Source organism: Pleurodeles waltl, chromosome 3_1, assembly GCF_031143425.1.
Source record: "Pleurodeles waltl isolate 20211129_DDA chromosome 3_1, aPleWal1.hap1.20221129, whole genome shotgun sequence".
Taxonomy (NCBI): domain Eukaryota; kingdom Metazoa; phylum Chordata; class Amphibia; order Caudata; family Salamandridae; genus Pleurodeles; species Pleurodeles waltl.
In genome coordinates, this window is record NC_090440.1 from 1,970,627,688 (window position 1) to 1,970,649,525 (window position 21,838).

Here is a 21,838-nt window from a genome sequence, read left to right on the forward strand (position 1 = left end):
CGTGTAGTAAAAAAGAAAGGCAGTATGTGGAAATGCCAATGCAAAGAAACACTGGCACCTGGCAAACCAAAACTAATAGGTTGTCATTCCTCTTTTAAAAGCAAGATGTATTGGCTTTGCCAGTTTCGATCTAGTTTACACAGATGTTTTGTGGCTTTTTAATATCCGTGATTAATGCGTAATTAATTTGCTCCCCCCTACTAATACAAGATGCCATTTAGGGGCTGCTGTGCTGATGCTTGCTTGATGTTTTGGTAAAATGATGTATGGGGAGATTAATGTGTTTCAAGACATATCAAGGCAAATATGCAAGAACTCTGCTTTTCCTAAAGACAAAAGATTATGGTCTTTGGAAACTTGTTCAGCTGGTTTATGTCATTTAAGTTTGACGAGTGGGGGATTGTGTTTTATGTATTTGGGAATTAAAATTAGTTGAATAGACTTTTAGTCATGAGATCCTTTGTGATTTCAAGTAGAAGCAGCGTTCTAGTGTTAGATGTTGTATTCTAAGCAACAGTGGTTATCGTGAAATGATGTTAAAACTATGGTTCTTTCGGAAAGTCGACATGTACTTATTTGTTTATTTTTTCTTTTCTCCAGGTCGCTCATGCCTAAACTATCAGACACAAGAGGCAAAATCCAAGCTTTCAAAGAACCTTGAACAGGTTTTGCTGGACAACGTGGCTCTTCCCTATTTTATACAGTTCATGGAACTGCGAAGGATGGAACATTTGGTTCGGTTTTGGCTGGAGGCTGAAAGCTTTCGTTCTACCACCTGGTCGCGCATCCGAGCACACAGCCTAAACACAGTAAAGCAGAGCACCTTGGCAGAACCAGTATCTCCTTCCTTGCAGAGGCATGATACTGACGTGTCATGCCAGACCACTCATGTGGACAGTGTAGTTGAGGGCTTCAATACTACGCAGCCACTTCTGAACAGGTCGAAAGAAGTGGACTTGATGAATAGGTTGAAAAACGCTCAGAACAGGTCAGGTCTGCATCACAATAACTCTCCCACCAATCTTGGAAAATCTCTACCTGCTTCCGCTCAAGTGGAGGAAACTTCCAGGGGTACAGTTTCAAATATAAACAGCCCCACTTCTGCACTGAAAGACTTGTCAGGAAAGCTTATGAAGAGTGAGTATCTTTGCAAATTACATTTATCAAAAGTATTTGTTGGCTGGTGGAGCAGATCTAGAATCAACAAGTTTGTGTTGCAATAGGATAGATGACAACATAGCAAACATAAATGTACCTGTAAACGGATCTGGTGTGTTTTTTTCTTTCATGAATGGACTTGTGCATCTGTTCTTACTAGGTTTCGAAGAATTCTATAAAACCTAATCTGAAATATTTTAGCTATTTCAAATGTTTACCTTAATTGTACTCCCAAACAAGTGTAATGTATTGTGGGCTTCCAGTAATCTACTTAGTCAAATGTTGCAGTATGTGTAGTCCTCTCATTGGGTGAGAGGACTACACATACTGCAACACCGGTTTTGTCGAGCTCTAAACCGTAGTTCACAGCCGAGGTACTTGTAGATGGATATGGCTTAGCCCTTAGCATTACATTCATCATTATAGTGCTCTGACGTATGAGTTGTATCTTATCTGATGGCAAGACTGGTAACCTCCCACCGGAATAGGTACAAGTGGTGTAGTTAATTGAAATGCACACCAAGCCAGTACATTGCCTTTTAGATAACATACATTCACCTAGTGCTCCAAAATAGTTTGTTCTGTCCTCAAGTTTAGTTAGAGGTGTTCCTGCTTAGGTGAGGCCTTATCTGAAGAACGAAGAGGTGGACTATGACTGTAACAGTGTTGTGGTTACTACCCTCTGAAGCTGCTCTACTTGTAGCAAACACAGACCAGGGGAGCCCTCCCTCCATACTTATCTTTACCCTAGCTGAGGCTGGCAGGATGCACTACCAGTCTTATGAGGGAACTGTATAAAAGCCTGTCCCCTCCTTGGACCCAGACATGGTATCGCTCGTGTCCTCGCAGTACCCGGCTTCACAGATTAATTGGTTGGCCCTCTTTTTATTTAGCAGTAAGCTGCTTAGTTGATTCCTTCCTCCTTCTGCCACACACAACCTGTTTTTATTGGAACCAACCCCTTGGAGGGTGCAGATTGAGATGTGCCTAGTCCTGAGAAAATTAGTCTGTATAATGGTTTGCTGGTTGCTCCAATTACAACGCTGGACTTTTGTTTTAATTACCCACCAGTTCCACATCTCTGCAATGCCTTCCCTCAGAATATTATCCTTCTTAACACGGGCAGATTTCCAGGAAGTGCCAAGAACATGTTTGTTGCCTATTAACACAGTTGGTCCTGATGGATACTCTAACTGCACAGTCCTCACCTCATTCTTCACATCGAAAAAATACAAAAGAACTCCAACAAAGAGCCCCCCCTTGAGGCCTGTTGGGCATTGCAACGCTGGCCCAACGAGGAGCTGCCCAATGATGAAGCACGATACCCGCGTGGGCATGGGGAGGCTTTTGCTCCTAAGCAATCAGATCCTTGGATCTAGTGTCTCTGGCTATCCCAGACCTATAATTTATTTTTTCAATCAGTAATTGCATAGCCTAATTTGGGTGTGTAGGCTGGACCTTCATTTGCCCCCTGCCCCTCCTTCTTGTATTTTGCCTTACCTCTTACCCCAAGTAAAAAAAATAATTAAAAAAAAAGAGAGTTTGGAGCCTCCTTGCTGAAACCATGCAAAGTGGTCAGGATGCAGCCAAATATTGTGATTCCTGCTGGGCCAAATACTACCAGTTCTCTTGGGTGAGTGGTTGGCACTAGTGTAGTAATCAGTAGCCATGCTTTGTCTGTGCACTCTATAGTTTTATCAATCAAGCTGTATGTCTGTTCAAATGTAATGCACATTTCAATTGAAAATGTGTTGTCTGTAATGGCAGTGTGGTACCACGCCATGAATACTTTACACCTTACTGCACTCTGCTCTGCACCACTCCACTTTACACCACTGCACTATGCACCACTCCACTCTATGCCACTTCCCACTATGTCTCTCTTCTGTACCCTGTACATCTCTACTCTTTTCCAATGCACTCTTTGCCACTCTGAGGTACACACACCACTCTAATCTACTCTGCGTCACTGCACTTTGCCACTGCACTCTACATCACTTTACACAATTACACCCCTTCTCACTCTAAGCAACTGCGCTCTACCCTGCACCTCTCCATACCGCTTCATTCTACTCTAAACAATCTACTCCAAGCCACTGCACTCTGTGCCAATGCCCTCTAGACAACTGCACTCTGTCACTGCACTTGAAGCTACTGCACCCTACGGTGCATCACTGCTCACTGTGCCACTCTTCTCTGCACTACTCCACTCTTCACCACTACAGTCAACGCCACTGCGCTCTGGCACTATACTCTACTCTGCACCACTCTAAGCTACTCTGCTGTACACCACTCTATATCACTGCACTGCTGCTCGCCTCTGCATTATACATCACTGCACTCTATGCCACTCGACTCTTCTCTGCACCACTGTCCTCTGCATTTCAGAACTCTAGTTCACACCACTCTATGCCACTCTTTTCTACACCACAGCACCCTGCACCACTCTGCGACACTCTGCTCTGCGCCAATCTATGCCACTGCATTCTACAACACTGCATTGTATGCAGCTAATTGAGTGGAGAAGTGTGGCACAATGGTTAGAGCGGCAGACCCTGAAGCAGAGATCTGGCTCAAGACCAGGGTTCAAGTCCCGCTTTGGCAGATCTTGGGCTCAATTCCCTTGGACCAGATAATTCTCGCCTCAGTGCCTAATGTAATTAATGGGTCCCACTCTGCAACTCTGGGCAATAGCTTGCTTAATCTCCACAACAGCCCCACCAGCGCTTGGATGCCTGGCTTCACCCTGGGGTTGCCCAGGAGTGGGCACCTCACAGGAAAAAGCCAGGAGGGGTTCCATAGCGGTATGAGTACAGCGCCTTGAGACCCTAACAGGTGAGTAGTGCGCTATACAAGTTCAAAGTTTACAGTTTACAGTGCCACAGTACTCTATGCAACAATACTCTTGAACACTGTACGCCAATGCATTCTCCACCAGTTCACTCTACTCTATGCTATTCTATGCAACTCCACACTATATCACTCCAATGCATAACACTCTCTGACACACCACTCTAATCCATGCTTCGCCATTCCTCTCTCCTCTTTGCCACAAACCTTTAGCCATGCTGAACAACAGCCACACTGGTGTACAACATGGCTAAAACACCAGGTGCGGCTTCTCCATGTGGGTAGAGGAGCGTTCCTCCCCACCCCCCCCCCCCCCCCCCCCACCGCCACCAGCAGCAACCGCTGCAAACTCTGTTTATTATCCTTTCCATGTAAAAGGGGCAGGGCATTGGGCTGACAGGCTGAGGGGAGTGCTCTCCCCTCAGAGCACATGTGTATTTGGCTGGCCTTCTCGGGCCGGCCAAACACACATGTGCACAGGGCTCTCTCCAGCCCAGCAACACGGTTTCTGGGCTGGAGAGAGCCTGCACAGGCTCCCAGTCTGCCTTGGAACGCCCTGGCTGGGCTCTCCCAGCCAATCCTGACGCTGCTCTGAGCAGCGTCAGGATTGGCGCAGGGCAGGCTGGGAGCCTGTGCTTGCAGCAGCAATGGGAAAGGAGCAGCACGGGAGCAAAGCAGGTAATGTTTTTTTAAAAATTATTTTTTATTTAATTTTATCCCCCCCCATTCCCTCTCCACCCTGTCCAGTCCCAGCCACGTGAGCCACTCCTGTAAAACACAAATAAAGTATGCGCTATCTGGGGCAAACCAAGCGCACCCATAGCTTCCTCGTTACATCCTTCCCTGTCCCATCTAAACGCGAAGGATACAAACTGTTGCACCCCCACAACAGGGCGAGCACGTCTGGACTGCTGAACCAATCCAGACGTAACTTGAAGACTCCATTAAACGTGTGTGGCTGAAGTAGAAATATAATTACCACACGGTGTCTTTACTGACAGCGTGAATTATTTTTGCCTCTTCTTGTTTCCTTTCATTCACTTGTCTCTAGGCAGGAAAACACACTGCACACTCGTTTTTCCATGCACATGTAGTGATACATTCACTGACAAATCCTTCACCCTATGCTGTCACTGGCACCATTGACACCGGTGCCTCATACAAAATGGCCTACATCGAAATCTAGAGGGATCCTCATGAGCTCTAGGACAGAGGCCTTGAGGATTGTAGAGGAGAACATGTGTAGAGAGGGATTGGGCGACCACTCCTCATACCACTGTTAATAGCAACTGATTCACAAAATGTTTGGTTCTGACTCCAATCCTTAACCAATACCAGAAGGAGTACAACATTATATTGATACTAGCAGTGAAGCAGCAGGTTTGTTGCCACCACCTCTGATTCTGCAGAATAATTAGCCCTGCAGAACAAAAGTGAGCTGGACACTTCACATATGAACATTGACCCTTCTTTCTTGTGGAAGTGGCCTCTTATCATGTTATCCTTAGGAAGGCAACTGAAGTACTGGAACTGCCCAGGCCTACTGGGGAATCGAGGCACAGTATTCATATGGACGTCCTGCAACCTGCTATATCTTCAGCGAAACAGGTGCTGTCATTAAGTGAGGCATATGAAGGACGGTAGTCAGGGTGTCCTTTCCTAGACCTCAGTCTCTACTCTACAGGAAAAAATTGAGATGTTGCCCCAGACTCCTCTGGTGAAAGAAGTAGAAGACTAGAGGGTGTCCCTCAACTTTAAGGATATTTAGTTCCACATACTGATCCTGTAGTCTCATAGGCGGTACTTGAGCTTCATGATAGGTTCCATTCACCACATTTCAAGTTCCTCCCATTTAGACTTGCATCAGCACCTCACACCTGCACCACGGTGATGTCAGTGGTTGCGGCTTATCATTGGAGGGTAGGGACCTACATATTCCCATGCTTGGATGGCCGGCCACTTAAAGCCATTTTGGTCTAGATGGTGTGCATCACCTGCAGACAACAGCCTCACTGCTATTTGACTTGAGCTTTTCCATCAGTGTGTCCAAGACTTCCCTAGAGCCCTGGCAGTGCATCCTATTCATTGGGGCAGTGCTGGACACGGTATTTGTACAAGCTTTCACTCCTTGCCAGAGAATCCTTGACACTAAGGACATGATCTTAATATTTTGAGACAGAACTCGAGTTCTGATCCTGATGGTACTTTGGCTGCTAAGTCTGCTGGCTTCCTGCATCATCCTGGTCATATACACCAGATCGTACATGAGGACTCTCTAGTGATGTCTCGACAGGTGGTGGTTCCAGCATGGGGAAAACTTTCAAACGCCTTTGTGATCTTGTGACACTGCGGTGGATCTGCCCTCGTGGTTGGTGTAGGAACACTTGTTTCTGGAGATGTCATTTTGCACCCCACCCGCTGTGCCTATGAACATATGCATCCTCAAGGGGAGTGTTTATCGTGAAAAGTTAGAGGCTTTTGATCTCCAGAAGGGCAGGTTTTGCACATCAATCTGCTCAAACGGAGTGATTCAGCTGGATTGAAAACCATCCTTCCTTCCCTTTACAGTCAGTCTTTCCAAATCTTAATAGACAACACTGCCTCAAGGCGGTACATCAAAAAGCTGTGAGGAGTGGGGTCTCACCTTCTCTGACAAAATGTTGAGACTCTGGGCATGGGTGCACCCGCATGGGATCTGCCTACTTGCTAAGCATGTGTCTGTCTCTCTGAACACTAGGGTCTATATCCTTACTCTCTGTTTATTTTGCCGTCTACGCGTGGCATCTCCTTCCAGAGGTGGTGTAGCACATTTTTGCCCTGTGGGAGCATCCCTCAATAAGATCTCTTTTCCATGCATGAAATTCCCTTTGTCTGCATATCTGTGCCCTCAAGTATTCATTGCCGGCAGCTTCGGGAATGTGTTTAAGTTGAGGTGGAACATTCCACTTCACTACACGTTCCCTCTTATGCCCTTGATTCCTCAGGTTCTAAGGAAGATTTGCAGAACCAGGCCCAAGTCATCTTCATCATTCCAAGCTGGCAGACCCAGGTGTGGTGCACAGACCACCTGCACCTCTCCTGATGTCCCCCACTCTGACTTCCTCTTAAAGTGGATCCGTATTTCCAGTTGGACAGACAGGTACTGCACCCCACCCTCCAGAGTCTCCACCTTCACCTCTGAAGATTGAGCAGGGGTACCTGAGCTTCTTCCCGCAGCCACCAAAGTAGGTTGACGTAATGCTATCAGCTTGTCGCCCCCTCAACCAATATTGTCTACTCTGGAAGGTAGAAACATGTGTCCCTTGGTGTGTGGAGCACAATATGGATCATTTGAAGGGCCTTCACTTCCAAGTCTCACTAGCTCAGCAACACTATGTGGTGGGCACTACCAAGTGATACATTGAAGCCTTGTTGGCATTTCTCTACCTTCTAGACCAACCATCCTTGTTCAAATTGGCTTTCATAATGACGTTTTTAAAGTGACTGATCAACATGTTGCTGTCAACTCATTTGTTATGCCCCAAACAGATTTGAACCTTGTTTTTACTTTTTTACGGCACTCTATGAGCCCCTCTGCAGTTGCCAGTTAAAGTTAATGACTTCCAAAACATTTTCTCTTGTGGCCCGAAGCTGTGCGAGGAACATGAGTGAATTGCAAGCACTGCACATCTGTCTGCCCTACATATGCCTTTTCTCAGAAACGTTGGTACTCCGAACTAGAGCAGCTTTCCTTCTTAGGGTAGTGACTCCTTTCCATCTCATTCAATCTATTACCCTTCCTTCCTTCTACCCTCCACCTCATCCTAACGTGTCTCACCAAGGAGGAGGAGCGACTGCTCTGGGTGGACTCCAGAAGGACATTTTTAGCACACAACTTTGTACTTACTTACTAACCCAATATTCGAGCCCTCTGTCCACATAGCTCACTGATTGAAAGGTTATATTCATTTAAGTAGCCTACTGACCTTGAGTACATCTACATTTCTTTCTTTGTAACAAAGTATGATTACAAGTGTCTTTAGAAGAAAAAAAATGAGAACTTTGATCACATTTTGATTGATTTGAAGTAGGTTGTATATCACTATTTCGAATTTCAGTTGTTCTAAGTTTGAGTAAGAACCATTAAATTAATATTTCCAGAGTAAGAAGCTTATCAATCTGATATATTCATACATTCCTGTCATTGTGGTGTACATGGATAGTTCCGTTTTTATTCTGTAATCTGGTTTCTAATTTCTCCTTTTGCTTGTTTCTCTAAAAACATAGTGCTAAATTATTTTCACAAGCAGATAGATAATTATGAAATATCACTACAAGAATTTAGGGGAATCAAAGAGGTTTACCCATGCCTATTTACAAATATGAATGCCAGTTGAAAAAGATGTAATTTGCCTTGCTACTTTATTCTTTGTGAACTATTTGTCGCACTGTTATGCGCAAACATTTGAGTTTGATAAGGCTATCTTGAACAGTGCTAGACAGAGATAATGTTATGTTACTGGCAGTTTCATAGCATGTGTCTTCTGCTATTGTGACTTCTTAGATATTGTGGGTTACCCAGGATGCACTGCACGTGTTATGGGCTATCTAAAAAGTGTATGTTGCTACATGAGTCTGCTCTGTATAGGTATGTGCCTGCACATCCCTGGTATGCTCAGAATACCTGTAGTACCTCTAACTCTATCTCTAACATCTATATTCTAGTTACCGGATATATTGCTTGGTTGCACATGCTCAGCTGGCCATGCTGACATGCTCTTAGGAGGGTGGCATGCCTAGGAAAGTAATATATAGATTTGTGGTGTGGGAGACACGTGTTGCAAGGACACATACTGGGTTAAGGATGGGGAAGGTTAATGGGTTGGGCTGGCCAAGGTGCAGTGAGTTATAGATGCAATAAAAGAGGTGGTATTGACAAGGCTACGGTGCTTGTATTCTAGTAGGCCCTATATCGTCATCTGTGTGTTCATATGCTGCACATGGCCCTGTGCCCCGGCAGTGGGTGCTCTGGTGTGTTTTAGGCTGTGCAAAGCAGCACCTTACCCACCTGTGTAGTCATTTATAAATTCAGTTTATGGTGCAGTTTGTGATTTTATATTCTGGCTTTGTTCCCTCTGCTTATGTGTTGAATATAGAGTTATGATAAGGTGTATTGGATTTCTTCAGTGCTGTTAAATAATGACGTTTCCATCCATATGGCCTGTGTTGTGTTGGTTTCATTTGAGTATGGTGTTAGGCCATCTGGCCTGTTCTTTAGATTTGAATATTCCATTGGAGAGCTACATGTTTCCATCTCTATTACCCTGGCAGCTGCGCAAGGGACTGTGGTGTTTGGTGCATTTAGTTTGGCCATTTGTATCTGGCAATGTTGGGTGTTGAGACGGAATCTTTGTGGATTCATGCTACTGAACGCATTAGAGTTTTGGAAGTTAATTCAGTACATTAATTGCACTGCCTTGCGTTCAGGGTTAAAGCACTTTCATTTTTTTTTATAAATGTCCGAAATCATTATTTCAGTCTTTTTAATTCTGTTTTATTGTATTTACAATTGTATTAGACAAAGACATTTATGTTTAATTGAAACAATTAGAATATTGAAATAACATTCCATTCAGTGATACATTCTTAATAAAATACGAAATCTTTCCATTTACAACTAAATAAAAAGACATAAAAGATGGGGAGCACAATTGGACCAAGAATTAAAGTAGTCGAAGATAGAAAGGCTTTAAAGAAGATAGAAAATGAAAGAGAAGTGGAGAACATTAGTCATATAAATGAATTGTATTAATCACTGAGCAATTCCAAATGTCACTGTTCAAGTCTTCATTGCTTCTGAGATCCATTGTACATTTGTATTTAGATAACAATAGTCGATAGGCAATCCCTTCTTCTACAGATGGAGATGTCTTTGTCTTCCATAGTTTGAAAACTAATTTCATGGCTAACATAAACCCAGGAACTAGCTTGCATTGTTGTCAGTGTCTCAAATGTAACAAAAATGAAGATAAATTAAACAACCAGCATAAGAGATCAAGAGATATTGTAACCAGTAGCTATATATACACTCTGTCCAGTACTACATTCCAGAAAGACAAACTTATTAAAATACCAAATCCTCAATCGGTCAATCAGGATTTATAGAGCGCACTGATCACCCATGAGAGTATTCAGGTGCTAGACCCATAGTCCCGCAAACTTGTGTGTTATATGGCCTGAGAGCATCTGATCTAGCCAAGCACATTGCATATGTAGTGGAGTGATGATCACTTTCCCATGCATTAAACATTGACTTATTTGTAGATTAACACTAGTATTTTGCTTGCTGCACAGCATTGCCTGGGTATTCTGCAAATTATTTATTTACATCTAACAGACTCACATGTCCACCACTCATATGAACTCATATTTCCCAATACTAATCCACCAGTAATAGTTTTTGGGTTCCGGAATAGTTCACCGAAAAGCGCTTCAACACCTAGTCAGGGGTAGTAAGCGTTATATAAATGCAATTACAATTACAAAATCTAGTAGGCATATACGTAGTGCTTGGCAACTGCAGAGTAATATAGGATACAGGGATCAGTGCAACACAGTGGTGCAGTGAGTCGGAGGTGTTTAACGTTGACCTTAGAGTTGTAATTGGTGTTCTGGATCTGATTAGTACCATAGCATACCACTGCATTATCACCAGTATGCCCTCTGGCACTGAGCTGTTTGCATGAAACTTAGACGTTTGCACGATCAGCGGATTGTTTTGTGCTTGCTGTGTTGTTTGCTGAGGACTGCTTACAGCGTTGTTTGTTACTCTTCACTGTTGCACCCTTTTGCATATATGCATCAAAGGGATTTATGGACTACCCTGAGTTTGTTGCTGTTCGTGTGAACTGATATTTAAAGAACCCAATTACCAAAAGTGTGCCAACTGACCACTGGAGTGTTCTGACAGGCTTGTTTCTAGAACGTCCACACCATTACACACGTAGTAAAAAGGCCATGTCTGTTAGCTGCTCCTGCAGGGTGTGGTTGTGATGGCGGCATTCTACCACGGTAGCCTTCCGGTAGAAGACGTGACCGTCAGTGGGATCCGACCTGCACGTTCGACTTTGTCTCGAGCCAGTAGATCTTTAATCCTCCAGGCTGCACCTGTTGGGCTTGTTCTTTTAATTAGAGGGCTTTGTATGTTCAGCCCGCCTCGCGTTCCAAAATGATGAACTTTGAACGGTAATGTGTTGCTTGGGCTAGAGCCAGAAGTGCCGGAATTTGGCTTCAGTCAAGGAAATAGTAGTTAGAGCGGATTTTACAATAAACATCAGAGCGAGTGTTACTCGTATGAAGGCTCGTGTCAATGTATGGCACTTGGTGGGATACAGTTTACGGTTATTTCTGAACTATTCTAATTTCTGTTATGCAGGAACCCTTTTAATGCAGGGGTGAATATCTGAAATTCTTCAAATCTTAAACAACTGTGGTAAAGGAAAGGCACTTTTCCACAATTTGTCTCAACCTTGCAACGTTAAAGTAGAGCTAAACATATCTCTCGTATTCATCTCTTATACTTATGCGTTGGCCAGGAATGGTCCTTAATATTCGGAAAGTGCCTCCTGCTTGGTAAAGTTCTGCTTTAACAGACCAGAAGCGCCAGGTGACTGCAACAGTAAACCTGGCATATTGAAACATGCCAAGGTTCATATGCCTGCAGGGCCATTTTTTCTGGGTGAAAACTGCTTTTACTACCTTTACCATTGTCAAAGAAACGAAGTAGAGATTTCTGCACTGCACTTAATAAGCAGTCAGATTCTCTAGCCCTGCAGACCGCACTATTTAAAGTATTACACCTAGCCGGACAACTGGCCCCCTGCCTATGTGAGAATGGAAGTTGTGGGTTTTTCTCATCCTGACATCTTCTATTGGGAAACATAAGGGGCAGCTGCCAGAGCCCAAGCGCAGTCAGGTCGCAGGCGGTGAGAGCTCTTCTGTTGCCAGGTAGTCTGATGTCAGGCATGCCAGGTACTGGAAAGGTCTGTCAGGTGAGATGCTGAAGACCCTAAGCGGGCACAGCCAGTAGGCTGTATAACGCTGTGCACTCGTCACAGGAGCATAGATTCTTTGTCTCCTCTCCGGCACTACCACAGAAGGCAGCCTGTCACACTCCCCACAGTTAAAGGGCAGTGTGCATCCAACTACCCTCTAGACCGACGTTACTAAAAGTACGGCCCGCGGGCCGCCAGCGGCCCCATGGACCGACCTTGGCGGCCCGCGGAGACGTACAACAAACGGCCTATGATAATGGCCTCAGTATGTAAACATAGAAGAGGGCCGCGGGAGCATGCGCAACAGTGGCTTCTTTGCGCATGCCTCTGCGGCCCTCCTCTATGTTTACTACGGCGGCCATTATTTATGGCGTTTCGGTGAATCCTGGAAGCCAAAGCCCCATAAAAGTCAGCGCTTGCAGCTAACTTTTACAGGGCTTTGTCATCTGCTTCCTGTCACCGGCTCCACGTCTGCTGCCCGCCTGCCTGCCTGCCGTTTTCTACATTTGTGGCATCTTTACAGTGCTTTGAGTCAGGTAAGGCTCTTTGGTTATTTATTTATTTGTTTTTAATGTAATGTGTGTGTTACTGGGGTAGGGGTGAGAGTAGATTGCGCTGTGTGTGTGCGCTTTGTGTGTGTGTTACTGGGGTAGGGGTGAGAGCAGATGGCGTGTGTGTGCGCTGTTTGTGTGTTACTGGGGTAGGGGTGAGAGCAGATTGCGCTGTGTGTGTGCGCTGTGTGTGTGTTACTGGGGTAGGGGTGAGAGCAGATGGCGCTGTGTGTGTGCGCTGTGTGTGTGTTACTGGGGTAGGGGTGAGAGCAGATGGCGCTGTGTGTGTGCGCTGTGTGTGTGTTACTGGGGTAGGGGTGAGAGCAGATGGCGGTGTGTGTGTGTGTGTGCGCTGTGTGTGTGTTACTGGGGTAGGGGTGAGAGCAGATGGCGCTGTGTGTGTTACTGGGGTAGGGGTGAGAGCAGATGGCGCTGTGTGTGTTACCTGGGTAGGGGTGAGAGCAGATGGCGCTGTGTGCAGATGGCGCTGTGTGTGTTACTGGGGTAGGGGTGAGAGCAGATGGCGCTGTGTGTGATAGACCGGACCCTGCAAGGGTAAGAACTGTGCTGCAGCATTGTTTAGCAATGTTTTGAAAAAGGGGGCGGGGTGGTTGTTCCCCCTTTAAGCCCCCCCCCCACTGTCACTTCAGTGCGGCCCTCGGGCGCAAACCATACTGCAATTTTGGCCCCCGAGACAAAGTTTGTGAGTACCCATGCTCTAGACCCAGCTCCCTTCCTCTCTCTTCTAGTCTGCCTCTGCTTCTCTGCTTTCCCTTAGCATCTACTGGCTTCCCTCAATGTCCTACTCAACTTCTGATTCCCAAGTCTCTAGTACATCTACTACACAGCCCCTTGTGACTTAACTTGTCACATCCCCTTGTGACTTAACTTGCCACATCCCCTTGGGGTTCCATTGCTCAGTACCCCCGTGCCTGTACTCCTTAACACAACCTGGGCCTCTGCTCCTTAGCAACACACCTCTTCCCTGCAGGTCCCTTTGTGCCCCAGTGCCTCCATCATGGGATCCTCTTTGGTAGCCATAAACACTGAGGAGTATATGTAAAAACCACATTTTGCAGTACATTTGGTAGTACTACATTAGTAGTACTAATGCACTATAAAATGCTGTTCACAAACCTATAGATGGAAGTCGGCACCTCTGCCGCAGCTGTCTTTTATACACGGAGATCTCTGTACATGTCGGCATATGTTTTAATATTAAACGTGGGTGGAAAATGGAGGCTGGAACAGGAATACTTATAACTAAAGGGGCGAGTTTAGGGGGAGAGTAAGGTGGGAACTAAGGGATAGCAAGGAAATGTTTTAGGGTTGGATGTGCGCCCACCTACAAAACTATAAGCCCATTGCTAATCACAAACTGCACCTCTACAGCTACTACAGCCAAAAAGGACCCAAAACATTTGTAAATATACACCAGCACACCACGTAATGTGAACCACTGGAACTACAATAACCTCCCATAGGAAATAAAGGAGGTGAGGACTTAAAATAAAAGGTAATAGGAACTAATGCTACATTAAATTAACGTATTTTAACAATATAAATAAATTGAATTTAGTGTTTTAAAAATGATATAGAAATAAAACCGAATTATTTTATTACAAAATGTTACTTTTTTAAAATCTAAACATTTATGTAATTTTTATTAAAATTACATTAATCTAAATGAATGCGCCAAATAACATTTACTATATACTAAAATATACATTTTATATTTTATGTAGGAACTTTTTATTTAAATTTTAAGAAAAAGCATTTTAATTTAATACATACAAATTTTATTGAAAATTAAATTAATAACGCTGTAGCATTATAATAAATATGTTACCTAATTTGCATTAATATTTCTTCTTAGAAATTGTTGAATTATTGTTATTTAGATATTATTAAACTTAAACTTCTCCCTACAAGTTACCATACGGAGATCCCCACTTCTGAGGAAGAGTTTTCTACATACTTGTGAAAAGTTACAAGTAGTGACTTTATACTCAGAAACTAGGCCTCTGAACTCGGAGAGCTGAGGCACGTAAGCCTACACTTTGTAATAAATGTACACTCCTAAAGAGTGAATAGTCATAGGTTGTAAGTTTATTACAAAGTGTAAGAGTTAACTTGCATGTATAGATTGATTCGTGTAAGTTAACCTTTGTGGAAAGCCCCATGCCACGTCAACTCTTTCCCCACAAAAAAATATGCTGAATTCTAGAGCACTTTAATAACAGGCGTTTTCCCCAACAGTTTATTTTTATATTTACCCAGCTGCAGACTCTATTAACAGAATTGTTAGTTTGCCGTTTAAAGTATAAACAGTTTCAATTAAACAGATCACTTTCAAAAACTAGGTGTACAATATTCTATTAAATGTCTCCTTTTCGGAAATGATTGAGACAGAGCCAGCAGCTTCTACGGCTGAAACGGATACTGATCCTTCAGCTCAAACATCCCATCAGGCTGGGCTATGGCAGTTGTGTCGATTCTTGTTGTTCATCTCCTTTTAGGGATGCCTGAGCATGTGTCCTTGCCTTTTTCAGATTTTATTTTTTAATATAAAAAAGGAATTACTTTTCATTTTTATTAAATTTATTACTGGAGTATTTTCTAGTCATTTTTGACTGGCAACATTAATTCTCAAATTCAGCAATTACCTCATGGGAATGCCTTCACTTTTTGTGATGTGGGAGGGAGAAAGCAGAGAAAGACCCCCATTCACATTGTGTATGGCCTGGTTACTTCACTTGCACACCTTGAATGAACGTGATTTTTTGCAGAACGTGTAGAAAAGAACACTAAAGAATCAGGAAGTCATTATACTCGAAAGGAGCCTGGGCGATGCAAGACAAGTTTAAGACAACAGAAAGAGAATAGCAAAGTGAGGTGCCAAAAAACAGCCACAGACCGCAAAATGAGGATTACCACCTGCCATTCTCCCTCATCTCAGGAAATCTTCAGGGATAGATTCATGAAAAGCATCAGGTGACTGCCAACACTGAGGGGTTTGGCATCATGGGGAAGGCCCTGGAGACCTACTTGTGACAGTAGACAGGTGATGTTGATGACCTATACAATATCAAGAAGACTTCACTGTCGAGGCACACTGCTTTAGGAAGTCATTGAGCTTTGAGGCCATATACAATGCCTAAGTATTCAAAGTCTAAGGCTTCTGACTAGTCTCTGTTGGTACCACATTTGTCTCCTGAAGGGGCTATGCTAAGTAATGTGTGGCAACATCCCAGATTCCCTCACACTCAATAAAGACTTCTTTTACTAGGAGATATTTGATCCCTAAAGAGCATACGCAAGCCACGAGTGACAAAACTCATAGAAGTGACTGCACTCTCACACACGGAAGTTGTTTGAAGAGAGAAGGCACATATAGGCGTTAACTTAAATCCTGTGGGCATAAAGATTGTTGGATCATCAGCCATGGCTAGGATGGTAGCCTGAGCAACTGTTTTCCCTCCTCTCCATTCTTGCCTTTGGACTTCCAACTTTCCAGCCCCATGTGTGACTGTACCTTCCAATTCCTTTGTGCTGTTACTTCCAATTCAGTGTACTAAGCCCCTTCCACTCCTGTGCCACTGGTCCCCAGACCACCTGCTTTCTTCCGTACCCTGGTCCTGCTGCTCCTTCCTGGTGTTGCTCACCCTGAACAACAGCAGGATGCAAGAGGTGTCTCTACACAGCGCATCTGAGCAAATACATGTCTCTAGATATAAGGAAAAATGAATATCAGAAAGTGCCATTTTTATAAATTGATTCTTAACGTAGAGCAGCTTTGGCAACCTTGTAGCCTATGCGTACTCTCATTTGCTCAACAGGATCGAGCTTATCATTCAGCATTGTCCAAATGATGTACTGATCTGTAAGTCTGTGCTCCTCATTACTTCCTCTTTTTAAAACAGATGGATTTGGGGAGTCTATAAATACAAGCAAAAAGCAATACTGTTGCTTCCACTCCTCCAAACCCCTTGGCAGCATCAGTGTCAAGGTATTAGGGCTCTTTAGGTCAAGCCGAGTGCACTGTTTTTCAGATGGCACATGAAAAATAACTTGGTGACTGCATGGTTGTGTTCTATGGGCACGTAGATTTGATGACTGCTTGGTTGTGTTCTGTGTGTGCATATGCTCCTGCAGTGATGCCCGAGTGCATACATATGTTACCTCTGTGTGCATGCCTCCTTGTGCCTGCAGTGTTGCATTTGTGTCTGTATTGGTGTATTTGTTTTTATGTTTATGCATGTCTGTATATGTTGCCCTTTTCTGCATTAATGCCAGAACTTGTGTACTCTGTACACATGCATCCCTTTGATGTCTGTATGTTACCTGTTCAGTATATGACAACCAGAGCTATCGACTTTTCGTTCTTTTATTTTAGATGAGCTGGCCCTGAGTCGTCTATGCACTTGGGCAGATCCCCTGAGAGTCAGAGGAATTATGCCTTTTAACATGACAACATTTACAATTTTGAACATCATCTAGTCTAAGGCCTACTTTTTTCTTCTATACAAGGAAGCTAGTTAATAATTTCCCCTGATTCTTTTTCCCCTTCGGTGCCTCTTCTCTTGTATCTTTATTCAGTCATTTGTGATCTTCCCTCTACCTGTTCACTGATTAATTTAAGTCTTCAGAGACGAATAGGATCTATTTAAAAATTGGGTAATGTGCCCTAACAGTGTACAGCCATGTGTTTTTTGCTATGGGTTCCTCCTGTAATTTCCACTGCAGTAGCCTCCCTAAAAAATAGTCACATTGTCACGATTGCTTGAAGAACTAAGAACTGGAGTGTAAGGTATCTATAGCATGTCAACCCCCTTCTGCCTCTGGTTGGGTATTATAGTTGTCATTTGATTGATTGACTTGTCAGTTGTGGCAATATGAAGATAAATAACTTTGGTTACTTGTCTCTTTGATACTTCAAAAAGAGAGGCTTCTTTGATTATTGGGTTGCAGTGTTCCTTTTACTGTTCATTGCTTTTAGAATCCCATCTACCTTATGCATATCTACATTTGTGCATTATGGCCTCGGTAGAAGTTTGATCTCCTTAAACTTTGGAATATTGTTCCCTTTTAATTGTTTGGAACCTGGGATATCTACAGAGGTCTGAATAGCTTGGTTCAGTGCTCCCAAACATTCAGTCTTGATACTTTTGATCTCCTGTGCTTATCAAGTCACGTGGAAGAAAAAAGTTATTCTTCTGAAACATTTACCCAACATATCTGCATTAAATAACTGGAGAATTGGAAGCTCGGCTAATTATAAATGCTCTTGTGCATACCTTCTGACAGTTGTTTAGCAATTTGTCACTTAGTATTGATATTGTGGCCTTCACTGATTTTTCTTGCAGCTCTGACCAGTCTTTGTACCAAAAGACAGGTAAGATGACTATTTAAAGAATAGAAGTTTCCTCTGATGTGATGGTACAGCCCTGTTGGAGAATGTCTGCACCAAAGATGATAATTCTACTCTAAATGTAGATTTTCTTAAATAACAAATTGACGGGCTGCGTGTTTATTAGATCGTGAAAAGATTGGGCTTGGAATTCTCTACCAAAGAACATAATTGAAACTGTAATAGTATTTACATAGCGCTTACTACCCCTGACGAGGCCTCGAAGTGCTTTTCAGCGAGTAGCACGCTGCTCCGGAACCCAAAAGGAATTAGTGGTGGATTAGTATAGGGAAATATGAGTACTGTTTTAATATTATTATGAATTAATTTGAGCCGCAGATATGAGACTTTGTTAGTTAGATTGACATAACAACAAAGTTCTTTGTAGGTGAGATACTGAGGCCAAAGAAAAATGCCTGTACAGAGGTCCCTCCTTGCAGTCAGTTTCCAGAGCTTGATTCCACCGAAATATATACATTCACGCTACTAAAGCTTAAAGCAACTTATCTTAAGGAAATATTTTTAGTTAAAGTGGTTGTTTGAGAAAGTCTTCAGCCAAGGGCTGACTCACTCGACCTACGTGCAGTGACAGAATCTATCATGGCCTCTGGAGCACAGCTTAATCCCATCTACGCAATCGCTGAGAGGAAAAAAAGATCCTAAGTGACATGGTAGGCATTTCAAGAGGCTCTTCAGCCTTAAGAGGAGTAATATTCCAGTGTTGAAGATGCACTGGTTAAATTTGATGAGAGCAATGTAAGCTGCTAAATTGAAGGATGCTGACATTGCTGCCTTCGTTTGCATGACGTTCATTTCATTAGTACATGAGAACATTACATTTTATTTCAAAGACTGCTGTAAGTCTGCTCGGGTACAATGAAACTTGTCTCTGCCTTGATAAGCACCACAGCCTTCGGTCTGTGGGCTCCCACTATGCTTCTAACTCAAATATTGTTGAATATCTTCCTAAATTCTGTAAATGCTTGGACTTGACTCTATACCTCAGAATATGTTTAGCCATGCATTTTCACTCTGAAAATCTTCAAAGGAACTGTATTTATTTGCTTTCCATGATATTTTTGCATGCCTATTGCATACCCTTCTATGTCACGGAACTTTATCCGTACTATAAAAAATTTAAATAAGTAAATATTAAACACCTGAAAGAATCATTTGGAGATGATTCGGTATACCTCTACTAGCCCTTATCGTGCTGATGCTTTGGCGTCCCTCAAACCTTTCCTTGATTTAGCCCAGTTTTCCGTTTCTACCTGGGTTTTTGACAGAAGACGTGACTCCACTGCAGCAGTTTTTACTTTCAGGTTTGGCAATAGCCAGGACCTTTTCTTTACTCAAAAATATATTACCACTTTGTTTTCAAACGGCTAATAGCAACGCACTGGAAAGCCCTACACGTCCCTTCCCACGTGACCTGGCTTCGTGACTTACATTGCCGAGCGCAGGCTGAAGCCCAGACACTCCGCTCATTGCAACACAAAGGTCTCATTCAGGAGGGCCCCGAGGTGTGGGACACATTTGTGGTGGCAATAAAAGCCAGAGATGACATGTACCCCCCGTGAGCAGGGCATTATACACACCTACCACATCTCTGGCTGACTCCGTCAGCACGTCAATTAAGTTGCCCTAATTTCACTCATTCTCATTTATACCCGCCATCAACGCCCTCACCCCTCTCCACAATGCAATCTCATGACACACTAGGATACTTTCTCTGCGGTCAAATCTACATGCAACCCATGCCAAGATTATTTAAAATTAAATCTGCCCTTTATCCTATTAAACTCCGCAAAACATAAGTCACACCTTAGTTATGACCCCCGTTTCATTCATACATAATAGCTGTACCCCTTCTTTTCTCTTCCCCCTACTCCTGTTGCGGATTACCTACACTAGCAATGACATTCATAGCGATTAGCTGCATCTTTAATTAGCAATTAGTTAAGAACATAGTTTTCAACCTGTATGCTGTTCTATTTTCTTCTTCTTTGCATTTCCATGTTGTTTTATACTTGCTCTCTTTGCTTGCCTTTTTTTTTTTCCTTTCTCTCTCTCTTCTTCCCGTTCCTGTGTTACATTATTGTGTGATAATGCTGTGCAAGTTTATATAAGCAAGCAAATGGATCGCAGAATCATTATCAGCCAATGTACTGTTGTGTGAATGTTACGCTTAATAAACAGATAAAAAACAAATATATATATATATATATTACCACATAGCAGTCGGCACTGGGTAAATATAGGTAGGTTTGCTTTTCCATAGAAAAGGTGTTTTTTGGTTTGCTAACAACTTTGGTGCCGTTTGACAAATTTCCATAAAACCTTCCACAAAAAAGTAAATTCACTTCAGTGCCTTCCTGGATAGTTTCTGGTTGATCCATCAAGCGGGGACCAAGAACAAAGGGGAGTCGGCGAGTGGGGGGTGGTTGCGAAAGCAAAATTCAGATGCATTCTCCCTAGAGTTCTTTAGGCAGCGCTACCGCAAAAACTACTGAACAGAATTGCACCAAATTTTGCAGCAGGCTAGATCTTGGTGCACAGATAGTGCTTTTTGTGATTTGGTGTAAATCAGTAGTTTTTGAAAATGTAATGCACAACAATATTTATACATCTGGACTGTTGGGTCCCTGGGAGGCTTCCTAGAGTCTCGCTGGAGTGACAGTTTAAAAATAGAATGTTCTGACTGGACCAGGGAGCTTTTTTTTTTTTCCCCTTGGGCCAGCTCGCTCCCTTGGGAGTCATACTCCCGGGGGAGTGAGCTGTCTGGCTGCCAGCAATATGATTTTTTTTTTTTTTGCTGGCAGCCATTACAGGACTCTGGGACTTAGTCCCCTGTCCTGAACATTAAAAAAATATATATATAAGGGGCAGGGTAGGGACAACCTGCCTTCCTAGATCCCATGTGGGGGCTCGGGCCAAAATTATAATAAAATCAACACATTTTGTTGCAATCCTGTGGGATCGCAGGGAAAGGAAAAAAATGTCAGTCGCCATTTTTGTTTAAGATATGGGGGCAGGGGGACGTGAGTATGGCCCCCTTTCCCAAGCCCTTTTTGGGCCCCGGGTACTCCATCCCCTGGGGCCAAGTGTGTTATTGAAGGAGAGGGGCGAATGGCCTCTCCCCCAAGCCATTTTTGACCCCTGGGATCCCACCTCCCCAGTACCAATGTATTAACTAATGGAAGAGGGGCACATGGCCTCAATTTTCGGCCCTGATGACCCCATTCCCTGGGGCCTAGTGTATTCATAAAAAATACACAGGAGCCTAAAATATTTCAATGGGGAGGGGTCTGCTCCTGCCGCCCCCAAGCCTTAAAAAGCCCAGGGCTGTTACTCAATTAAAAGAAGGGTGGCAATGCAGCACCCTTCCCTGAGCCTTTAATGGCCCCGGGGACCCCATTCCTTGGTCCACTCACTTGGTGTTTCCTTGGGAGATCACCCCCAGGACACCTTAGTTTCCCTGCTTCCGTCTGGCCCAGAGCATTTTCAAATCTCCAGCCAAACAGGAGCAAACATATAGGTCTGCTCCCAGCTGGTGGGAGCTTTAAAAATGCTCCTTGAGGCTCTCAGTGGATTTGTACTCTGTTTCCCTGCTGGCACAGATGCAGGCACGGAAACAACAAATTATTGCAAACCTCTTTCCTCTTGGATTTTGGCCTGGGGCTGTAAGTGGTGTGGGGTTGGCAGCCTGCTGGGGCTTTGCCCACAGGGCCAGACTGCAGGCCAAGCTCTGTGACAAGCCCCCTGCTTTTCACTGTTGGGGGGAGAGGTGGAGCTGCCTGTGGAGGGGTTGGGCACAGGCCCTGTGGCTAATCCCC

The 21,838-nt window shown here is 43.7% G+C and overlaps 1 protein-coding gene across 1 annotated transcript in view; it reads left to right on the forward strand.

Annotated features, from left to right (window-relative positions):
* Window positions 1-21,838, forward strand: part of AKAP10 (A-kinase anchoring protein 10) — a 384,577-nt gene that overhangs the window by 173,358 nt on the left and 189,381 nt on the right. The window contains exon 4 of the mRNA XM_069226353.1: window positions 601-1,137. Within this exon, the coding sequence (XP_069082454.1) occupies window positions 601-1,137 (537 nt within the window). The remainder of the gene's footprint in view (window positions 1-600; window positions 1,138-21,838) is intronic.